This window comes from Manis javanica, chromosome 2 (assembly GCF_040802235.1).
Source record: "Manis javanica isolate MJ-LG chromosome 2, MJ_LKY, whole genome shotgun sequence".
Taxonomy (NCBI): domain Eukaryota; kingdom Metazoa; phylum Chordata; class Mammalia; order Pholidota; family Manidae; genus Manis; species Manis javanica.
Window position 1 is genome coordinate 29,091,883 of NC_133157.1, and position 21,011 is coordinate 29,112,893.

The following is a 21,011-nucleotide window of genomic DNA, read 5'->3' on the forward strand; positions in this document are numbered from 1 at the left end:
ACTTTGTTATGTATTGTTTTATGTATCACTCAAAAATCCTGGGCCCTATGTCCTAAGACCTTTATTGTTGATACTCCACACATAATGTTTGAACATCATTATAGATCACAGTTTTATCCTGAAAGTCAGTAGAACCTAAATGAAAAATCTAAGTGAACTTTTTGAAGCTTTCCTAGTCTACCAAACACAAACTGATATCATGCATACAACTGGCTTTCTTTGTTAAATTGTTCTTAAGGAAGAAATGCAAGGTATATCATTTCACAAGAGTTGCTACAAATGGAAGGATGAATGAAGAAAATGGCTGGGAAGCCATGTGCATGCTGGGCAGCAGGCTGGGCCCCCTCACTGGCTCCCATGATCAAGTCACACAAGTGTGTCATTTTAACCCATGTGTGACATGTCTTAAAAGTGATTTGATACCATGGACCTTTAGGATTACTTGCAAGTAATTGGAACTCTGAACATTAAATCTACAAATGTCAAGGCTTTACTTCCCATGTTCTTATCAAGTGGAGGGAGCCGTGTAGAGAACTGGACAAAAGCACAGGCTTTCAAGTCCTACAAATTTGGGTTTGAGATCCAATCCCAGTGTCTTAAGATCTGTGCAACCTTAGGAAAATTACTTGCTGTTTCTGAGCCTCATTTCTGTCATCTGTGAAAAGTGGCTAATCATCATGGTCACCTCATGAGGCCTTTGTAAGGATAAAATCAGACAGTATGCACAGCCTAGGACATCTGTGGGTATTAGCTCTTCATTTGTATTATTAGATTATAATTTCTGGGCAGGGACCATGTAGAATGTTTACCTGAATCCCTAATGCAACTGTAAAAAATAGTAAATTTATTCAAAAGCCTGGGCTTCTAAAGGAATATGCTTTAATTTTCAGAAAAAAAGAGACTTCTATATAATACAGGTCAAACGAGGTGTGAGAAAATGAGAAGCAGCCTTTGGCTGACAAGGAGCGGGAGCGACATAGAGAACTGGTTTGGAGCCCCTTGAGCACCTTTACTAATCAGCAGATTTATGAAAGGAAGGGAATTTCATCTCTTTTAAAGGTAGTAGAAATTATATGCTCTCTTGAGCTTTCTAAGCTTTGCCCTAGAAGGCAAAACTAAATGGTTTGCTTGCCCAGGAAAGAACTGAGAGAAGTTCATCTTTCTCCACTCTTAAAGCAAACCCAGCTTTGTTACCTTTTTTCTTCTGTCAGGGAATATCTCAGAGCATCTGGCAAGCTCTTTACTGCAGCCCATCCTGTGTTTGAACCTTTTGCTGAACCAGAAAATAGCTGAATCTGTGCTCTCGGGAAAAACAAAGATTGATGGGGGATCTCCACCAGTAGCTGCCGAAGATTCATTACCTTGAGAAGTGGTGTGGAAGGACTTACCAAAGAAAGGAAGGGTGGGGGGTGACCGGGGTGTAGGGGGTCGCTCTGTTTTGAACATAATGTCTCACAAACAGCCTCTTGTGGTCTGAGGTAGGGTTGTTTCCTGCTAAGGAGTCGGTGTAATCGATATTTGGAAAGGATATCTATTGCAGGGACGGCTCTGGGGAAATAGACAAAGAAAGGGAAAAGACCAGCATAACTATTGGTGGTCACTTGTATGGTGGTCACTTTAGCAAACACTTTCAACTCAGTGACTTACTCTAAGCAAGTTGTAAGGCTACCACTCCTGGTTCCCACCCTGTGCCAAGCCTTATCACAGTCACATATCACTCTCAAAAGGAATCTGTAAGGAAGGAGGTAGTATTAGCCTCATTTTAGAGAAGAAGAATTTATGACAGATTCACTGAGTGATTTGTAGAAGGGCCACACAACTCATAAGTGATGGAACCAGAATTTAAAGATAGGCTACCAGGACTACTAAGCCCTTAGCCACTACTGCTGCCCCAGAAAGGGAGAAGAGTTCACCTGGCTGAAGACAGTGGCCCCACAGCAAGGGCAGTGTAGATACTACAAAAGAAGACAATGAAGAATCAAGCAAAGGGAATACAGAGGCAGGTGGTAGCTCCAGCCATTTATCTGGTACTAGATAGTACCCAGAAGAAGCGGCAGTCAAAGTGAGATAGACTGCATTTTTAGTTAAACGTGTGTTTTTATAAACCATTATATTTACTGTATATAATTTATAATTTTTATATACATTCCTTTTTGTTTCTAAGTCTCAGTTACAGAGTGCTTGTACAGTGCAAACACGTGGACCCACCTACCTAGCAATCATAATTATTAAACCTTTCCTCAAACACTCTTCTCCGTTTCCCAGTCGTGCCACACCCTATTAGTTTCATTTATAGTGATTTTCATAATTTATAATTATATTAAGTGTTTATTTGTCATGAACCTATATATTATCTGTCTGTCTATCACCCACTCTATAGGCAACAGGAAATTTCTTGCAGAGGGCATGGCTCACAGTAGGAACTTAAAATTGTTTTTCTTGATCAAATGAGTGCTCAGTCAAGGATTCCATTTCCTGACTAATTAGTAAATGTTATTTATATTTTGTGAACATTAACTCTGCCTATAAAATTTGTTGCAAATATTCTGTTGTTTTTCATGTTCCTTTATTTTTTATGATAGGTGTTTATGATAGAAATAAGGCCTGTTGAACTATTTAGTTTAATATATTTCTCTTTGTCATTGTGATTTCTGAGGCATATTTTACCTATTTGGTCTATCTTATAATGATTTGACATTGTACTTTTAACTCTGCAATGGTCTGGAATTTTTTTTTCCAAATAATCTATTTTCTCAAATGTTTATTTTGTATATGTTCCCTCCATATTCTTTTATGATTTGCAGTTTATGACATATTAATATAGCGTATTAAATCAATGTACTTCTTCACATACATTAACATCAGTCCTACTCATTAACCTGTAAATCACTTTGTCAGCACTTCCGTTTTAATTATTGTTCTATAAAAATTGCACTTTCAGATACATTCTAATAACTTTGAAGGCAAGGCACTTCTATCATTTTTCTTTTTCTGAATGATCTTACCATTCTTGCCTGATATTTCTTCCTCAGAATTTCAGTGTTTTACTAGTTATAAATCCGCTGTGATCCGTAGCAGGTGAAGCAGTCTCCCCTTATACCTTTGAATGATCCTCTGACGCTTTCCTAATCCTCAGACACTGGCAACTGCGCTACCACCTGGCAGCATCCCTCTCCCTCCAGCTTTGGATGTGACCTATTGAGATATCTCCTTGAGTGTGCTTCAGCGTAACCATTCCCTACCCACACTTCTTGCCCTATACTTTTGGGAATTCAGTCTCCAAAATAATGTGAGGCAAATTGTGATGGGAATAAAAATCAATGGAGTAGAGTGGTATGTCATCCTAAATAGGAATAAAGATGCAGTTCAAACTGTAGGAAAATTACATTTGAAAATCCTTTTTCAAACATATTTAGTTTGGCATATATTGTTTATACAACTATATGCAGTAATCTGTGTGTATTATAATACATAATATATGTAATACATCATATATAATAAAGAGCATACTCACTTAAGGGAATGAGAATTGTCAGTATTATTTAACTTCATATTTTCACTTCTCCTACCTTCCTCTACTGAGCCTGCTTATTTTCATTTATATAAATTGAATGCACTTATGAGGGAATTTTACTGTACCTGCGTGGTTGAGAGAGGCTTTCTGGTTCTTGGGTTTTTCTGTTATTGGATCTCTAATTTAGGATGCAAGCGATGTGGGAGTTATTAAAAAAATGTGTATCTTATTTCAGGCCATGGGTTCTCTATTTTGCAAACAGCAAACTATACTTAAGACATAGATTTTGGTTCTCATTTTGGTTTGATAGGTGTTATTTAAATTTTTGTCCCAGATTTTGATGAAAGTTTTATGATTAAGCTGGAAATTCAGTGTTGTGAGTTTTCATATGTGTGTGTGTGTACACATGTGTGTATGCATGCACCTATGCCTTTATCATTATATGGAGAGAAATTGGAAGGTATGGTATCTGAGGCTGCTACATGAATATCCATCCGTATTGCTCACTATTTCTAAACTATTTGATAAATATTTGTTTGAAGATTGTGTTCCTTAAGTCTGTGAAAGGACTAACTTTAACATCTGAAATTTCTTACTAGAATTGTTTGTAGGGATGAGTGTGATTTATCCTCATCTATGGGAGGTTGGGGAGGGGGTTCTCCATTTTTCTCACTGTCACTCTCTCATGCCAAATTCAGTTGCTTGTTTCTCTGGTGCTAAATGCTCACTGTGATTAGCTAATTCTGCATCTCTGTTTGCAAGAGGAAAACATTTTCATCTCTGACTCCACTGGAGCTTGCTACTCATTCACACATGCTGATTTAATATGTCTCTCTGTAGGAAGTGTATGGGTGGGCCTTTGTTCCAGCTGAGGGCAAAATACTGAGTCTTGAAAGTCTGCCGGGAATGGTCTTCATAGCAAAGAGATTATGATCATGGCTCAGGACTTGGGGTGAACAAAAGAAAATTCTGTTTGACACATACTATCTCTGGTTAACTAAGAACTGCACAAAAAGAGGAGGTTGAGATATGGTCCTTATCCTAAAGAAGCTTCCAGTCTAGTGTGTGGGAGATAAACACTTAACCAAATAGCTACATTATGGTGTCAAGAGTTCTGTAGTAGAGAGGTGAACAAAATGACACCATGACACAGACATGAGACAATTAATTCTGCTTGGTCAGCCAGCAGAACAACTAACAGAAACCCAATTCACCTTTGCAGGAAATAAGCAGGGCACAAATACTGTGTGTAAAAAAGTCCAGCAGCAGAAACTGTAATAAACACCACATAAACTAGTTTCTGGAAATATGCATGTAACAGCTGAGTTTTAAAGGATGACTATGGGTGCAGACAAATACATTCCACGGTGGAGAGATCAGCATATCAAATTTGTGTAGCCGTGGAAATGCTCCCTGTAATACAAGAAAAGTAAATTGTCCACTGTGTCTCGTCTTGCTGTGTGTGTATGGGGTGTTCGAGGCGAAGGTGAAGCCTCAGAATGCTCTCCCAAGCTGTGCTGCTGGTTCTCATAGTTGTCCTATGGGTGCTGCAGAGGTTATGGTGCAGAAAAAAAGTATGGTCATACTTATGTTTTAGAAAGAAAACTGGCAACCAAACAGAGAGCTGAGGCCAAGAAAACAGTTAGGAATGATTTGTTCCTGCCTCCTAATGTAGAGCCTGCCTCCCATTGCTCTTTGCCTCTGGAAGAAAGTTAAGGCAGAGGAGGAAATTAAAAGGAAGAAGGAAAGGGAGAAAGCTAAAAGAGGAGGGTAGAAGGGAGTCCCTGGAGCAATTTGTATTAACCTGTAGTAAGAAGGAGGAAGTGAGGCCTCCATTCCTCTTATCTCAAGATCTTGAATGGCATCCCAAGCCTGGAAACCAGGATCGCCAGCTGGACACTGTCCTGATCAAGGTCTCGCGGGGCATGTTTTCCTCCTCCCTATTGAATGCTGCCCATAGGTGATCTTCCAAATGCTCTGCTTTTATCATCACCAGCCCTGCTCCAAAGCATCATTTGGAAGGACAGAAGTCAGAGTCTCAGAATAAATTTTAAGTGTCCATCCTACGTAACACCTGATTGCTCTCATTTACTGCCCTTGGTCAGAGTTTGTCTCCCATGAATCCCTTTGGAATCTTCACTCGTTGTTCTACCTACATCAAAATCCTTTCGGTCTTTCAAAGAATTCAAAATTCACTTCGAATCCTTTTCCTCGTTACACATTTTTTTGATGATATGAGGAGAGGTTACATTTCTTACTTTTGTACAGGGCTTGAAACTTTGAGAAAGCCATCTTCATTTCCTACCTATATTACTGACCTGAATGTTTGGCAAGTTCTCAAAAATGGTCCAATAGTCTAACAGTTCCCAATGAGAACAGAGTTCAATTCAGCCAGTATTTATTGTGTGTCTACCATGTAAAAGTTATTATGCTGAACATTCTCAGGATGCTAATATTAAATGTGTGCTCCTGGGGAGAACAAGAACAAATATATTCATTGGAGGACTATTTCTAATTCACCTATATGATGAATAACTTGTGACTTTCAAATAAAGTACTCGTCCTTCATTAATTTGATGAATTCCATAAGTAGATGAAATTGTGACGGAACTTACATAAATGTATTCAAGTGGTACACATTTCACATTTCATGGCAAAAATCCATTCTTAGTAAATACAGAAATGTAATCAAGCCTTCAGCATAGAACTACATACTTTATCTTGATGTATATATTGCTAATTATCCCATATGTCTTAATCCATCTGGGCTGCTTTAACAAAATACCACAGACTGGGTGGTTTGTAAACGATGAAATTTATTTCTCACGGTTCCAGAAGTTGGAAGTCTGAGATCAAGGTGCCAGTATAACTGGGAGAAGGCCCTCTCCTGGGCCGCTGGCCGCCGACTTCTCCCTGTGTCCTCACCTAGTGGAGGGAGTGAGGGAGCCCTCTCAAACCTCTTGGGCATTAGTCTCATTCATGAGGGTTCTGCCCTCATGACTTAATTACTACTCAAAGACCCTACCATCACATTGAGCATTAGAATTTCAGTATATGAATTTTGGGGGAACACATTCAGACCATAGCACATATATCAGAAGTGCCTTCCTCACTGGGCTGGAAGTTTAGGAAACTAAGGTGCATCCATTTTCCACACCACCCTGCACTGTTTTAAGATTTCTCTGCTATTAGTTTCAAAGGAAAGCAAAGTTATTTCTTTCCGTTATTTCACCTGAGAGGAAAATCTAACACTCGAGTTAGTAACAGTGATAGTTAGAAGCAAGATGCATGAAGGGGACTGTCTGTAAGGAAGTAGACAGCCTAGTGAAATTTAAGACCAAATGTATGGTGTGTCGCTCTGACATTCACACCAAAAATCATCTGCCCTCTGGTACTTTTAGCAAATTATAAGGAAATTAGTTGCAAGGAATCAGTAATTTCATTAGACAGGAAGCATGTTTCTAAATTAGGGAATTTTATCCCAGAGGCATTTGAATATCACAGGGGTTAAGCCTCGTAAGAAAGCAAAAGTACCCTATTTTATTGTCCTTAGCCAATGCTTTCTAATTCTTCTTTTCATGTCTTTAAATACAGAATCCCCTTCACCTACAGCTGAGTTTAGAAAATTCATTAAGTTCTGATGCTGATGTCACGGTCTCAATCCTGACCATGAACAGCTGGTACAATTTTAGCTTGTTGCTGTGCCAAGAAGATTGGAACATCACCGATTTCCTCCTCCTTACGCAGAATAATTCAAAGTTCCACCTCACGTCTGTCATCAATATCACTGCCGACCTTTCCCCAGCCGAGGACCTCCTGGCCTCCCTGCACGTCCAGCTGGAGAGCGTCAGGAACAGTGCTCCTACAGTGGTGATGTTTGGCTGTGACATGGAAAGTATCCGGAGGATTTTTGAAATTACTACCCAGTTTGGGGTAACTCCTGCTGAGCTTCGTTGGGTGCTGGGGGATTCCCAGAATGTTGAGGAACTGAGGACAGAAGGTCTGCCCTTAGGGCTCATTGCTCATGGAAAAACAACACAGTCTGTCTTTGAGTACTACGTTCAAGATGCCATGGAACTGGTCGCAAGAGCTGTAGCCACCGCCACCATGATCCAGCCAGAACTTGCTCTCATTCCGAGCACAATGAATTGCATGGATGTGGAAGCTGCAAATCTTACTTCAGGACAATATTTATCAAGGTAGGTTGCAAGGCGTGCGTTACATCCCCATTGATTGGGCTTTGATAAGAAGTAAAACTTTCCTATGTGTCTCCTTTGCAGAAATCTTGACTCTGAGTAGTTTTAAACTCTAATAATATTTCTGAGAGGCTTTCTGGTTACATAAGGCTAGTATTTCATGATCTGTCACTTGGAATTCAATCTACAGACTCATATGCACCATAGGGTATGGTGGGGAGCTCTCAGTCCTGCTTTTAAACCCTGGCTTAGTCCCTCACTGTGCGCCCTTGGCAAGTTATGTGAAAACTCTACCCTCAGTGTTCTAATTAGTAAGCTGGGATAATATTGAATGATTTTATATATTATAATTAAGAAACCCTGAAATCATATATGAAAAGTACCTAACACTATGCTCAGCTCATAGTAGGTGCACAGCAAACGTTTCTATCCCTTCCCACACTTTCCATTATCAACAGACACGGACAAATCTCTCTAAACCTATGCAGAGAAAAAACCAGTCACAGGAAATGCACCTTTCTCTCTCCTCTCAGGTCTTGATGCTTAAGATAGTATAGAGTAGTGGTTTAAAGACATAGACCTTGGAGCCAGACTCTGAGCTTGAATTTTTTTAGCTCTGCTACTTACTACTTGTGTAACTTAGTCAAGTTGCTTAATTTCTTTGAGTCTAGTTTTCTGTGTCCTAAGTCCATTTATGGATCTACTTTCCATGGAGTCATATTGTGATAGATAGATCATACAGGCATAGATACACAGGTGGAATGAAGAGTTCCACAAAAGTATTTTATATTTATATTTTATATTTACGTATAATAGTATATACTTATATGCTATACTTAGTATATTTATATAGGTATATTTAAATTAAGTGCCTTTTTTCTCCAGTTCATCAATCTGGTTAGGAAGCTAGAATGAGAAAGCCCATTTAAATTAAAGAATTGCCCAGAGATGGTTTTCATGATCACTGAGAAAAGGGGAATATCCTTAAAGGATATTTTATAGGGACCTACATTTTTTTTCTGAAAAGGACCCCCTATGATCAGAAAGGCTAAATCAGAGAATCATGGCTGTTTCAGAGGTGAAGGCTTAGCTTAGGCTGGCTGTATTTTTAGAAAGCCTACTTGGAACAGGGGCTCTGACTGTTTTGAGGAATGCATAGCAATCTAATAGTATCTTAAATTTTAAAAAGACATGAATACTTGATGAAAGTTCAGGAGATCCTAAGCATTTTGCATTTAACTTTACATGTATGGATTGAGCATCTACTATGTGCAAGGCAACATGTTAAATGTCACATATATGGCAGAGTTTATGCCTAGACTATGCACTCCTTAAGGAATGTTGCTAATGAAATAATTCAGAATTCACTTTTTAGGACTCTATTAATGGTAAAATTAAATGTTTTATCATTATCTGGACTTTCAATTTTAACCATATTGATTTGAAATGCAAGATTAAAATCTGCATTTTTTATTTTACAGCTGCTATGAAGGTTTAATCTACTGTTTTTTAACTAGCATACAGTTGAGGCTCAGAATTTTATCTGGGATAAGAAAATTCTCCTTCCTAACAAAAACAGAGACAAAGCCTTTATTTGTAATTCTGTAGTTATTATTCTGGAAGGACAGCTATAAACAGCAGATAGTAAAAAACACCCTGTGAAAACTACATTACATTATTTATCATATTTCTGTCCCAAGTAAAATGGAAAACAAGAAAAATGATTCTGTTTGGATCCTAAAAATGTTTAGAAACAACAAAGAGGAATATTTGTTGACTTGGGTTGTATATATCCTAGGGGTTGATTTTTATCAAGATCAAACTGATATTTCTGGCTCCTCAAGATTTACCTTATATTAAAGTGATATAACCTCTTTCACAAGGATTCCATGACATTTTGTACATGAAATTATATGATGGTACTTATCCCATTCCATCAACATCATTTGTCTATGTGTCTGACACCTGAGCTAAAATATAAATTCTATGAAGTAGAGAAACCATTATTCAGCCTAGTTTAACACCTAGCATATAGCAGCCACTTAATAGATACTTACTGAAATTGAAATAAAAGAAAAGAAAATTTCATTTTATATTTACATTGTACATCATCTGTTACTATAGAAGAAAAATGGGGGCTTGACAGATACATAAAATTTCATTTAAATTTTTAAAGCATAGTTTTTTAAACTTACCTAGATATTTACTATCCGTTCTAGGTTAGTAGATAACTTTTGCCTTTTTGACTGTTTCCACATGTTAATTCCATAAAGCTTGAAAGTTGTAACAGAAGACTGTGAAATTTGGTGCCCAGTGACACTTCACAATGTATAAGGGTCAGTGATAATATTTCCATCTCCGTAGATGTGTCTGAGAATGAACTCAAAGAGCTTCAGGAAATAGGCCTAGGACTTCTTAAACTCCCTGAGGAATACAGTCAAAAAAGAAAGTTTCAAAGTGTTCAGGAAAGGGTCAAGGGAAGTGGGTAAAACCCTGGAAGGAGTCTTTATAATGAATAACTGAAAAGCTGCCTACAGCCATAAAACATCTGTGGATTTTTCATCTTTCTTATTTATTTTGTCGAACACAATCCTTTAGAAAGTTTGTTATATTCTCAGTCCACAAGTCACATCTGCATATAGTAATTTTCCTAATCGTTCCTAAATTTTGTGAGACTGACCCCACTTCCTGACTGAATAATGAGTCATGAGCATAATGAGCCATGAATAGCCAGTGTCAGTTACGCAAGCTTTGATTTCTCACACAGTCATTTTCAGTTTGAGCTGACGGAATTGTTAACATTTTAAAATGCTAATGGAATCACCAAAAACATGTTTTTTTTCTGCATAGGCTTTTAGACTAGAAAAATCATTTCTCATGGCAGTCTGCATGAACATAATTTAAGGCATAAGGGATTTTATTCTTCCTGGGTCCCTGCACACCAGAGCAAACATCCATCATAATTAAATATAGACAAAATCACTTTGGAGCCAAGTTCATAGCATGATCTTTAAGAATTTATTTGCAAGTTGTTTTATTAAATGTAAGTTATCTGAAGCAATGATATCTGATATATCATCTGGTAATAACTTCATATATACACGTTTGGATGACAGCCTAGCTCCTGAAGTTGAAAAGTAAGTAAATGGCTATTTGAAAAAGGATAGGTGATTCTTAAAAAGAGAGATATGTTCATGTACACAGAGGAGGAAATAATGGACTCTTTTCAGAGACTTGGTGATGAGGGAGAAACACTGGAACTGGATCTTGATAAAGGAATGAGAGTTTTCTGGTTTGGAGCAAATTCACTGGCACAAGAAATGGCATCTGCAAATTCACCAAGACCTGAAAAAGAAAGTTAGTGTGATTGGAGCACACATTGCATGTGAAGAGGATTCGACATGATTCTGGAAGAGTAGTTAATTTGATAGCATACCACAAAGGGCTTTTATGCCAAGCTAATTCATTTGCATTTTGTATGCATACTGCATGTCACTGGAATGGCAGAACATCAGCCATGACGTATTTGTAAGATCATAATGCTGTAACAAATTAACCCAATAAAGTAATATAGCATTAGGGTCTCTTTTTTAAAAAAAGTAATTTTTAAAATCGAATTAATTTTTAAAAGTAATTTTGAAAAACCATTAGGATATAAAAATTGTTATTATTTTTAAAAATTGGTTTTAGTCTTGCTTGCATTTGCTCCCTTACTGTAATTTAAACAAAGACTGGTGAAAGCGATAGGGACTTTGGGGACTTGCCTGCTGTTCCTAGGGCTAAGATTTGCATGTGCTTCTCTGAAGGCCCAATGCTGATGAATCTATTGCACCTGGAGAAGAGCTCCTGGGTTCTCATAGCCTGATCACAGGCAGTTTTCCTTTTTTGAAGAATTCCAAATGCCTAGACACTGATAGATACTTCGTTCCCCTTGGCTAAGAAGTTCCAACCCTTTGGCTAATTCATCATAGTCCTGAGAATTATTCTAGCTTCTTAGCAGTCTTTGGGAATCTGCCTTGCTTATTTGAGGAGCTTCTGCAGTTCAGTTCTGTTTCAAGCAGACAGTGATGAATTCATTTATTCATTCACAAACATTTGTGGAGCTTACTAATATTAGGTGAGGCCCTTGGCTGATGCTGGAGACGTAAAGAATAGAAGACAGAGGCCCTTCTCTCAGGAGGCTTCTGACCCTCTTCTGTTCTCCCACCATGAAAGGTTATGTTCCTCTAATTATTCATACGTTTTAGTCATTTTCTTTGACCTAGTTGTTGGGTCATTCTTCATTGGGACAGCAGCCCTCCTAATAGTGGTTTTCCCTCTGGTATTAGTTGGTATTGTTCAGCCTCCCTCTCAGTTGTCCCTGAAGAATGGCCCATCAGGCTAGAGGCTCCTTCCCTTCCAAGGTATGTTCATCTTCATGCTCACATGGTCAAGCAGTGCCAAGACTCACTAGCCTATCAATAACAGTAAGTGTTGCTTTATTTATTTGTTCTGCACATGTTATTCAGAACCTATAATGTGCCAGGTATTGTGAAGCACTAGGAAGCTTCAGAAAAAAAAAATTAAAACAAATGTCCATTCAAAACATGCAAGGTGTGCATTGATGATGGTCCTGTCCCCATTACATTACCTTCCTGGATATTAGAGGAGTTCCAGAAGAACTTGAAGCTTCATGATGTAATTCTAATTTTGGGTAGCATGTCCACCTTTGCAATGACTTAGATGGCATTATGACCCTGGCAAAGTTATTTAACCTCTGGAAATTTTAATTTTCTTAACTAATATGAAGATTCCTTCCTTGAAAAGTTAAGTGGCATGCCTAAGGTCATTCAACTAATATTTTATAGAGGAAGATTTAAACCAGTTCACCTGAATCAAATTCCAGGCTCTTTCAGAATTAATATAAACCTTCCTTAACTGGGATCCCATTACTTTGTAATGCATTTTCTTTAAGCCAAAAAATATATAAGTTAGGAGGCATGATTACCCAGATACAAGCGTTTTTGACCTAAGGACTTCAACTGAGCCAAACCAGTGAGCCTGTGTGTTTCATCATGTATGAAAGAAATGCAGTTGCACTGAACCTGGAAGCCGGGGGCTGGATGCTGGTGACACTGGTTCCTGGGCTCTGCAAGAAGAACCCATGGTGGTAGGGTGACCTTGTGTGTCCTCCACTAATCCTAGGGTAGCTTTCTCTGCAATCAGTGCTTTCAGAAAACACAGGCATTGGTGTCATGAACCTTAGGGACCGACATATAAGGCCTCTGTTTCCAGATGTGTCTGTTAGGAAGTCCTGCCACTAGACTAATTTGACTGAAATTCTTTGAACTTGACCCCACCTCTCTGTTACTTAAATCATGCCACGATCTGAATCTGAAGTTTTCACTGCTTCGTGGGCACAGTAAGGAACACTGGAAAATGTGTATTCCCTTAGGACCCTGTTTTGGTTAATACAGCTCAAATTTGCTTAACCAAGCATCCAGCATGTATTAAACTGTGGAAATTTTCCAAATCAGGAGAGCTTCCAAGCTTTTATTTGCCTGAAAGGAAATTGTGTTCTTTGTTGAGCTTTTTTTACTTTGTATACATCTACTATAAAATTTGGAAATATGTCAAAAATAAAAGGTATGAAGATATAGAGGGCAATACTGCAGCTCTACTCTGAATTCTAGCTCTGTCTCTTGGGCCATTTCAATCTCCAGACCCTATAACTCTTTAGGTGGATGCTTAACTGGTAAATACTGCAAAATGTCTCATTGCCAGGGCTGTGCTAAGCAAAATGGGAAGGGATATGAGCTCCTGGACTAGTGCTGGAAACAGCTGCAGAGAGATGAATGAATTAAGGTGAGGAGTCACACAAAGCAACAAGAAGTTCAGGGGGTGGGAACAAACCATAATTGTGGAGAAGAGTCAGGGTTCACACCGAAGAGCAGAGAGAAAGAAAAACAACCCGAGAGTACAGAACAGATCCAACTACAGTGCGGGAGGGAAACACAGGAAGAAAAATGTGCCAGGGTGCCCATCATGCCGCATGAAAGTGGGAGAAGAGAGACTGTATTCATGTGTCCGATTTCTTGATATAGGGGCTCCCTCGCACACCAATAGTAACACAGCCCAGAAATGTATATTAAAATGTGACCCAGTTACATGTGGAGAATGTCAAAATCCATGCTTTCACAGATTTATGGTCTAGAAAGTCAAAGATGGAGCCAAACAGTTGCATTTGAGGATTACTAAGGAGGATTAGAGAGGACAGGTAAGGAGTCAGTTTACATGGAGCTCAAAAAATCATCTCCACTTACTGTTTGATATGGAGAGCTCTCCTGTGTATGGGGAACACAATCAAAGCAATGTCTCCTGGCAGAACTGAACCATGTGGTAAGCTCTGTGGCTACAATGGCAAATTCAAAAGGGAAGGAGGCTCCAGGGAAAGAGGCCACAGAGTGAAAGCTGGACTTCTAACAACTGGCTGTGCAGATAGACAGAGCTTCTCCAGGACTACGAAAAAAATAAAGGGAGGTAAACAGATGACAGACTTCAGAGGATAGTGAGTGGGGGCCAAAAGTATAACAGAAAGGAATTAAATTAACTAGGAATGGGCAAGAGCTGATTCAAGACAAGAGCTCTTCTTAACAGGACAGAGTATTGGCAATTCCTTTGTACAAAGTCCACCAAAAGGAGGAACAAGAAAGAGAACAGGAAACTCAGAAAAACAAAATAAGTGAAAGAACAATAAAGGAATAATGAGATAACCGTAGATTAGCCTACATGCCAGAACCTGTAAGAATAGTGGAGGAAGGGAAATAATCTACATCCTGAGGAAGAGGCACAAAATGAGAATAATTTAGGGAATAAGAGGGATTAGGAAAAGTTTTGAAAAATTAAGAAGAATCACACACGGATTAAAAACCAAATATAAATGGTTTATAATTTCAACAACTGGAGATCTGTAGAGGTTGTGAAAGTTCAGAACTGAGTATGTTTTCTGAAAGACATAGGACTATCCAAACAGAGAATAGTTTGGGGCTCTTCAGTGTACAGAGCAGAAAAAAAGCCTATGTAAGCATGAGCTTGTGATAAATGCAAAGGCCTAAGATTTTGGAGGGTGTGAGGTTTTGATTGGAAGTCTCGTTACATGATTGTAGACATGAATCACAGGAAGAGAAGATGAGATTTCTGAACAACAATGGATCTTGTCCAAACTCTCCTTCTCCCAGCAAAAGGAGAAGAGAACACTTAATGAATATCCCTTTGTCTCATACTAACAGGGTTTTATTGAGCTTTTCTGCTACAGTCGATAGATCTAGAGCTAAATTAAGAGTGACTAAGAAATAAATATTTAGATTCGGTGCATAAGAGCAAGTAAGCCTGAAAGGAATTAGGCGGTGCTGGCAGGAAGGGAGTTGAGAGAAAGTCACTAGCAGTAACATAGCTGAAGATTTCTAATTAGGCAATGCCAAAAAATTGAAATTAAGTTCTCACAGGCTAAAATCTTTCACAGAGCTTTATGGAGGTTGAAGAAATCTCTCATTCCTCAAGGGGAACATATTAAATACGATGAGATGATCATGGGAAAAGAAATTCAGCTCATTTTTCAAGACAGAAGAGAATGAGGATACAGATTTTTTTTTAATAATACAAAGAAAGTTCCCAAAGGGAAACATTAATTTTAAGGCATTACAGAGCAAAATAGATATTCCCATGTACAGATACGATTAATGGAAGGCAACAGTAGGGGAAAAAGGCTAGAAAAATGGGCAATTTTAAGAGAAATAAGCAAATAAGAGAAATAGATATATAGAGCTAAGTTAGTGAGTGAGAAAAAGATCAAAGTAGAAATAATGTAGAAATATGACCTATAAACAGCTGGACATGGAAGAAGATCCATGAGGACGATGCATTTAAACAATACAAAAGTAGATTCATATGTCATCACCAGAATGAAGACTGGAAACAATGGGTCATTACCGAACCAGTTTAAAAGCAAGAAAAGATGCAGATTTATAGTAAGTATAAAAACACAATACTATTTAAACTCTACATGCTTGAATAAGATAGAAGAAAAATCAGGGAGCAATAGGTTAAAAAAAATCATTTAAGAACATGACATTATTTGTAGTGGGACATTTTTATTTAACTTTAGTATATTTTAGAGCAAGTTTAAAAAAGTAAAATCAGTGCATGAATAATTAATCAGGTCAGTTAAGATAAACCCTGTGGTTAACATTCTATTATTAAAAAAAAGTGCATGGACACGAATATGTCCTCATCCAAAAAACCTAGGAGAGAGGTAGGAGTAGATATCGAAAGAAGGAATTAACAAAACAAAACAAAATTAATTGAGGAGAAATCCTCAGATTAGTATAAATGATATTGTATGTGGTTTCTATAGCAACAAATTCCCAAAGAAATACTATTTGCCAAAATCGACCCAGAGGTACGGAAAGCTTAATAGAAGTGATTGAAAAAGTGATTAAAGAATTACTATTTCTTAAAATGTCAGGCCCAGATAGTTGTTTACAACTGACTCCTGAAAAGTCAAGTGGGAAAGCAAAACAGTAAGCATACCAGTTGGAACTGATTGGAGACATTTCTTATGAAAGTCCTTGCTTTCTATACTTTTAAGAATACCTTCTGTCCCATATTGAAAACTATACAATAAAATTTTCCTCCAGTAAGTATAGCTCAGCAGACAATGAGGTCTGTTTTTTACATACCCTAAAACAGAGTAATCAGAAGAGAACTTTCACAGGCTCTCTTGTCCCCATTCGCCGTCTACTTGCCTCTGGGCCCTATAGTCTCTCTGCCTTTTCTTGTGTCCACCCTTCTCTCTCGTCATTGCAAAGAGACCCACCTCCACTTTTACCCTGAAGCACAATCTCTTCTGCCCCCCTCAAGGGCATTCTCTCTCTCCTCAGGAATTCTCTCACTTCTCTCCTACATGAACAATTGTTCTGTTTTTACTTTATCATTCCCATCAGCATATCATTCCCATCCCGTATCACATATATGCATGTTTATACACGTGCATGCACACACACATTAACTTGTTTTTCCCCTCCACCTTTGCTTCATTTTCCTCCTCTTTACAGCATAAGCCTCTACAGAATTTTCTCCAGTTTCACTCTTCCCATTATCCCTTAGGCTTCAATACTTAATTGAAATGACTCTCCCATCTCTAAAGCCAATGATCAGTTCTCAGTCCTTACTTTATTTGATCTTTTGGAAGCATTTAACATAGTTATCACTGCCCCCTCCTTGAAACATCGCTTGTATTTGGCTTTTAGAACTCAGTACAGCCTGCTTTTCTCTTACATCTCTAATTACTTTTTAGTTTCCTTTGCTAATTCTTCTTCAGTTGTACTGCTTCCAAGTGTTAGGGATCCCCAGACTTAGTCCTTGGGACTTCTTCTCATTTGTGGCTATTCATATTGTGACCTCATTTGGTCTTCTTAAATACCACGTGTAGAGTGATGGCTCCCAAATTTGTATCTCCAATCCAGACCTCATTCCTGAACTCCAGACCATCTCCAACTACTGTCCTACCTGACATCTCCATTTGGGTGTCTGTAAGGTATCTCAAGCAACGTAAGCAAAACTAAAATGCTTGCAGTCCTCACCCACCTCAAACCTGATTCTCCTGCAGTTGTCTTTATCTCCACTAACAACAACTCAATCCCTCTGGGTGCTCAGCACAAAAACTCTGGTGCCATCCTTGCCTCTCCTTTTCCTGGCAACCATATATGAGCCATCAGCAAATCCTTTCCGTTTCAGCTTCAAAATGTACCAAGGTCCAGCTAATTCTCACATCTCCACTGCTACTACCTCAGTCCAAACCACCATCACTATCCTAACCGGTCTTCCCTGCTTCTGCCCCTGTCATTCTCAACATAGCATTTGGATGACCCTGTTAAATGTAAGTCATATCATTTCTCTGCTCAAAACCTACCAGGAGCATTCCATCTCATGTGGAGAAGAAACAAAGTGCTCACAGTGACCTACAAAATCCTGTTCTCCCCAGCCTTATCTTCAGCCTCATGCCCCTCCCTCCCCAAGATGTTCCTCGGCCATCAGCCTCAGTCCCACTTGAAGAAAGTTGGGCTTGTTGCTCTGTATACAGGAAACACCGTTGACCCAGGTCCCCTGGTCAGCACCTTCCCCTTCATCGGCTCTGCTCAAGTATCACCTTCCCTGAGAGGCCCTTCTTGGCTTCTAATCTAATCGCCCATCACTACCCACTCTGCTTTATATTTCCTCCTTTGCATGTACCACTATCTAACATCATGTACATATTACCTATTTACCATTTTTAGTCTGTCTCCTTCAGTAGAATATAAGCTGCATAGATTTTTGTCTGTTTTGTTCACTGTTCAATTCCCCAGCACCAAGAGCAATGCCTAGCATATAGTGAGTAATCTTGAATGGACAAATGACTGAATGAGTTAAGTATTGTTTTGTTAACATCTTTGTTCATTTGTTTTAATGAATAAGAGAATCCTTTAATTAGTATCTGAAGTGTCATATACAAATGTGGCCTCTGAAATATATCTTAAATATATTAAACACTGATCTGGCTTTTGAGACACTGAACTGTCTCAAAAGCACTTTTTACCTAATTTGCAAAGTGTGAATTTTATGCAACTCTATACAAATCAACACATATTCTTCATTAGTGACATAAGCAGGAGCTTTTGCGAAAGTAGTAAGTTACCTCAAAGCAAATTAGCTAATGAGTTTCATTCTTTTGAGCACCGTGGTATCTTGGAAGGTTTGCTGTTAAAAAAGATACATGCCTGAACTGCTCTGTTAAACACTCTGTGTGTAAGGTCCCGTGCTAAACTAGGTTCTTGTAGAGTGAGATCTGGGGCCTTACCGCACCAGGACAAGGCTATTGTAGTGCTGTTCTAAGTGGTCTCCTGGTCACTGTCTCTTCTTTCCTATATACACATTTTACCTGTTTACAGGTCAATATTACTATTACAGACCTCTGGTTATATCACTACTGTGCTCAGAAATCTGCATGGCTTCCCTTTTCTTATAAATAAAATCCAATCTCATGAAATAGTCTTGACACTTCTATAATTGCCATTGGCTTTCCCTGTACTATTTTCTCTTGTTTTTCTTCTCTGCTTTCCCATCATATTATGGTGCTTACTGGACCTCCTTACTTTCCTCATGATATTCTTGAATCTGGAAGATTTGTTTAGAATTCCTGTGTAGGCTGGAGCAGTAGTGTGATCTGCATGGAGGATGGCGCTCATATTGGTCCCAGGGACCCAGGCTCTAGCTTTCTATTAAAATAATGTAAGAGCACTTTTCTCCTTTTTTATACCCTCATTACTCTATGGGTCTACATCGAGCTGATATTCATCTAACTACTCCAGGTCTTTTTATACGACCTTCCATCAAACTGAGTTTCACATATTCTTAGTGTGGTTTGTGTACTAAATGCAACCCTGTGCATTTGGACCCTTAAAATCACTACTTTTCTTTATGAAGACTATATATCTCTTGATTAAGCCATCTTCTCTCCACTTTTGCTCTTACTTTAGCCCTTGCCACTTGAATCCCCTTATGAAACAAGCAGAGAGGGAGAAAAGAAGTGAAGGAGGGAGGGAGCATTATTTCTCACACGAGATGTTATTCTCAGCCCCTCCTCCTTCCAATCCATTTCCTACAGAGCTAGCAGGGGGAAAAAAAACTTTGTAAAATCAAATCTGATGATCATGTACCCCCCCAAGTCAAAAATCCCCTCAATAGCTCCCCATTACCTTCATCGTGACCTCAGGGCCTTTGGAATTCATTCCCCTCCCTCATCTCCAGCCTTCTGTCTCACCGCTTGTCTACTATCGTGCAGCCTGATGTCTCTGTCTCTGGCTTTCGCACAGGCATCTACCTCAGTTGACAGCACCGGTGCCCAGCTTCTCTTCCCAGCTGATTGTAATTCCTTCTTCAAGACTCAGGGCTGACACCTCCTCCTCTAAGAATCCCCCCTGGCCACCCCAGAGTGCAGTGTGCAGGTGCCCTTGCTTGCTGGCCCCAGGGCACCCAGGTTCATCTCGCTCACCATATTCTTTGCACTGGTTGAGAATTGCCTGGTCACTTCTCTCTCCCCATCTCTAAGCTGTGAGCGCCTTGAGAACAGTGAGTGTCTTTCATCTCCGTAACTCCAGAGCTAAGAACAGTGCCTGCTGGTATGTGTATCAGTGCCTCACCAATAAAATTATTCCTGATTTTCCTTTTGCTTGTCCACCCAGAAAGAGTCTGGGGCAAGATAAAAGGAACATGGTAAAAATTTGTTTTAAGTGAAAGCAAGATTTCATGCTTTTAATATTTTAACTAACACAGTGAGCATTTAAACTTTGCTGTGCATTGTTATTACATTACAAAGAATAAATAGGGAAGTTGACTGTGACTAAAAGCTATCAATGAGATGATTTCACTTTACCCTCTCTGTAAAGCTGAAAATAAAATATAAGCAGAAATAATATGTCATAAATGGGGATTCTTTGAGACCTCATTTCTCGATGCAAGTTGTATGGTGAAGTGAGCACTGGATTTTCTTGTCTGGGAAAAATTGAAGATTTGTAGACCCTGATTGATTTGCCTTTCTGTGACAAATGAAGGCCTCAGAGATAACAGCATTGTCCCTTCACTGTGGCCATCTCAAATGTTATCTTACATTGATAACAAGGAATAGGTTTTACTGGAATGAGGGAGTTACATAATCTCTGAAAGATTTCTGAAGACTTGTTTTCTGAGACAACTTAAGTATATATTTATTACTAGGCTCTGTCAGTGTGTGTGTGTGTGTGTGTGTGTGTGTGCGTGCGTGTGTGTGTGTGTGTGTGTCTGTTAACAAACGTAATAGAGGTTGTTCATCAGAAGCACAGCTGTAGTCACCCTTCCTTTATAGTACCTAAGTAATTATCAATTGATTAATCTGTATATTTTAATGATTTGGTTCCCTACTTCTCTAAAGAAGCAGAAAACTGTTTTAAAGTCGAAGATAACTGAGATTTCATTACTTGTTGCAAAATAGAATTCACTTTAAGTGGCAGAGCTCCACTGGGGAGAGCTTACATGAATAATTACCCTTACACGCAATCTACCAAAATGAGCAGTTTCATTGCATTTAGTGATAGTAGCATCTTCAAATGTGATTTACATTTATATATAATGAAAATTAGTACATTCTTCATACTTTCTGATTTTTCTATGTCCCTCCCATGGCAGCATAGCTTCATACTACTTGTATTTGGGTTTGTAAATTACCCAGTACAGTAATGCTTGTGGCAGGC

At 38.7% G+C, this 21,011-nt stretch overlaps 1 protein-coding gene across 1 annotated transcript in view; it reads left to right on the forward strand.

Moving 5' to 3' along the window:
- GRIN3A (glutamate ionotropic receptor NMDA type subunit 3A) overlaps window positions 1-21,011 on the forward strand; it is a 139,248-nt gene that overhangs the window by 37,617 nt on the left and 80,620 nt on the right. Inside the window, exon 2 of the mRNA XM_037017707.2 lies at window positions 7,109-7,713. Within this exon, the coding sequence (XP_036873602.2) occupies window positions 7,109-7,713 (605 nt within the window). The remainder of the gene's footprint in view (window positions 1-7,108; window positions 7,714-21,011) is intronic.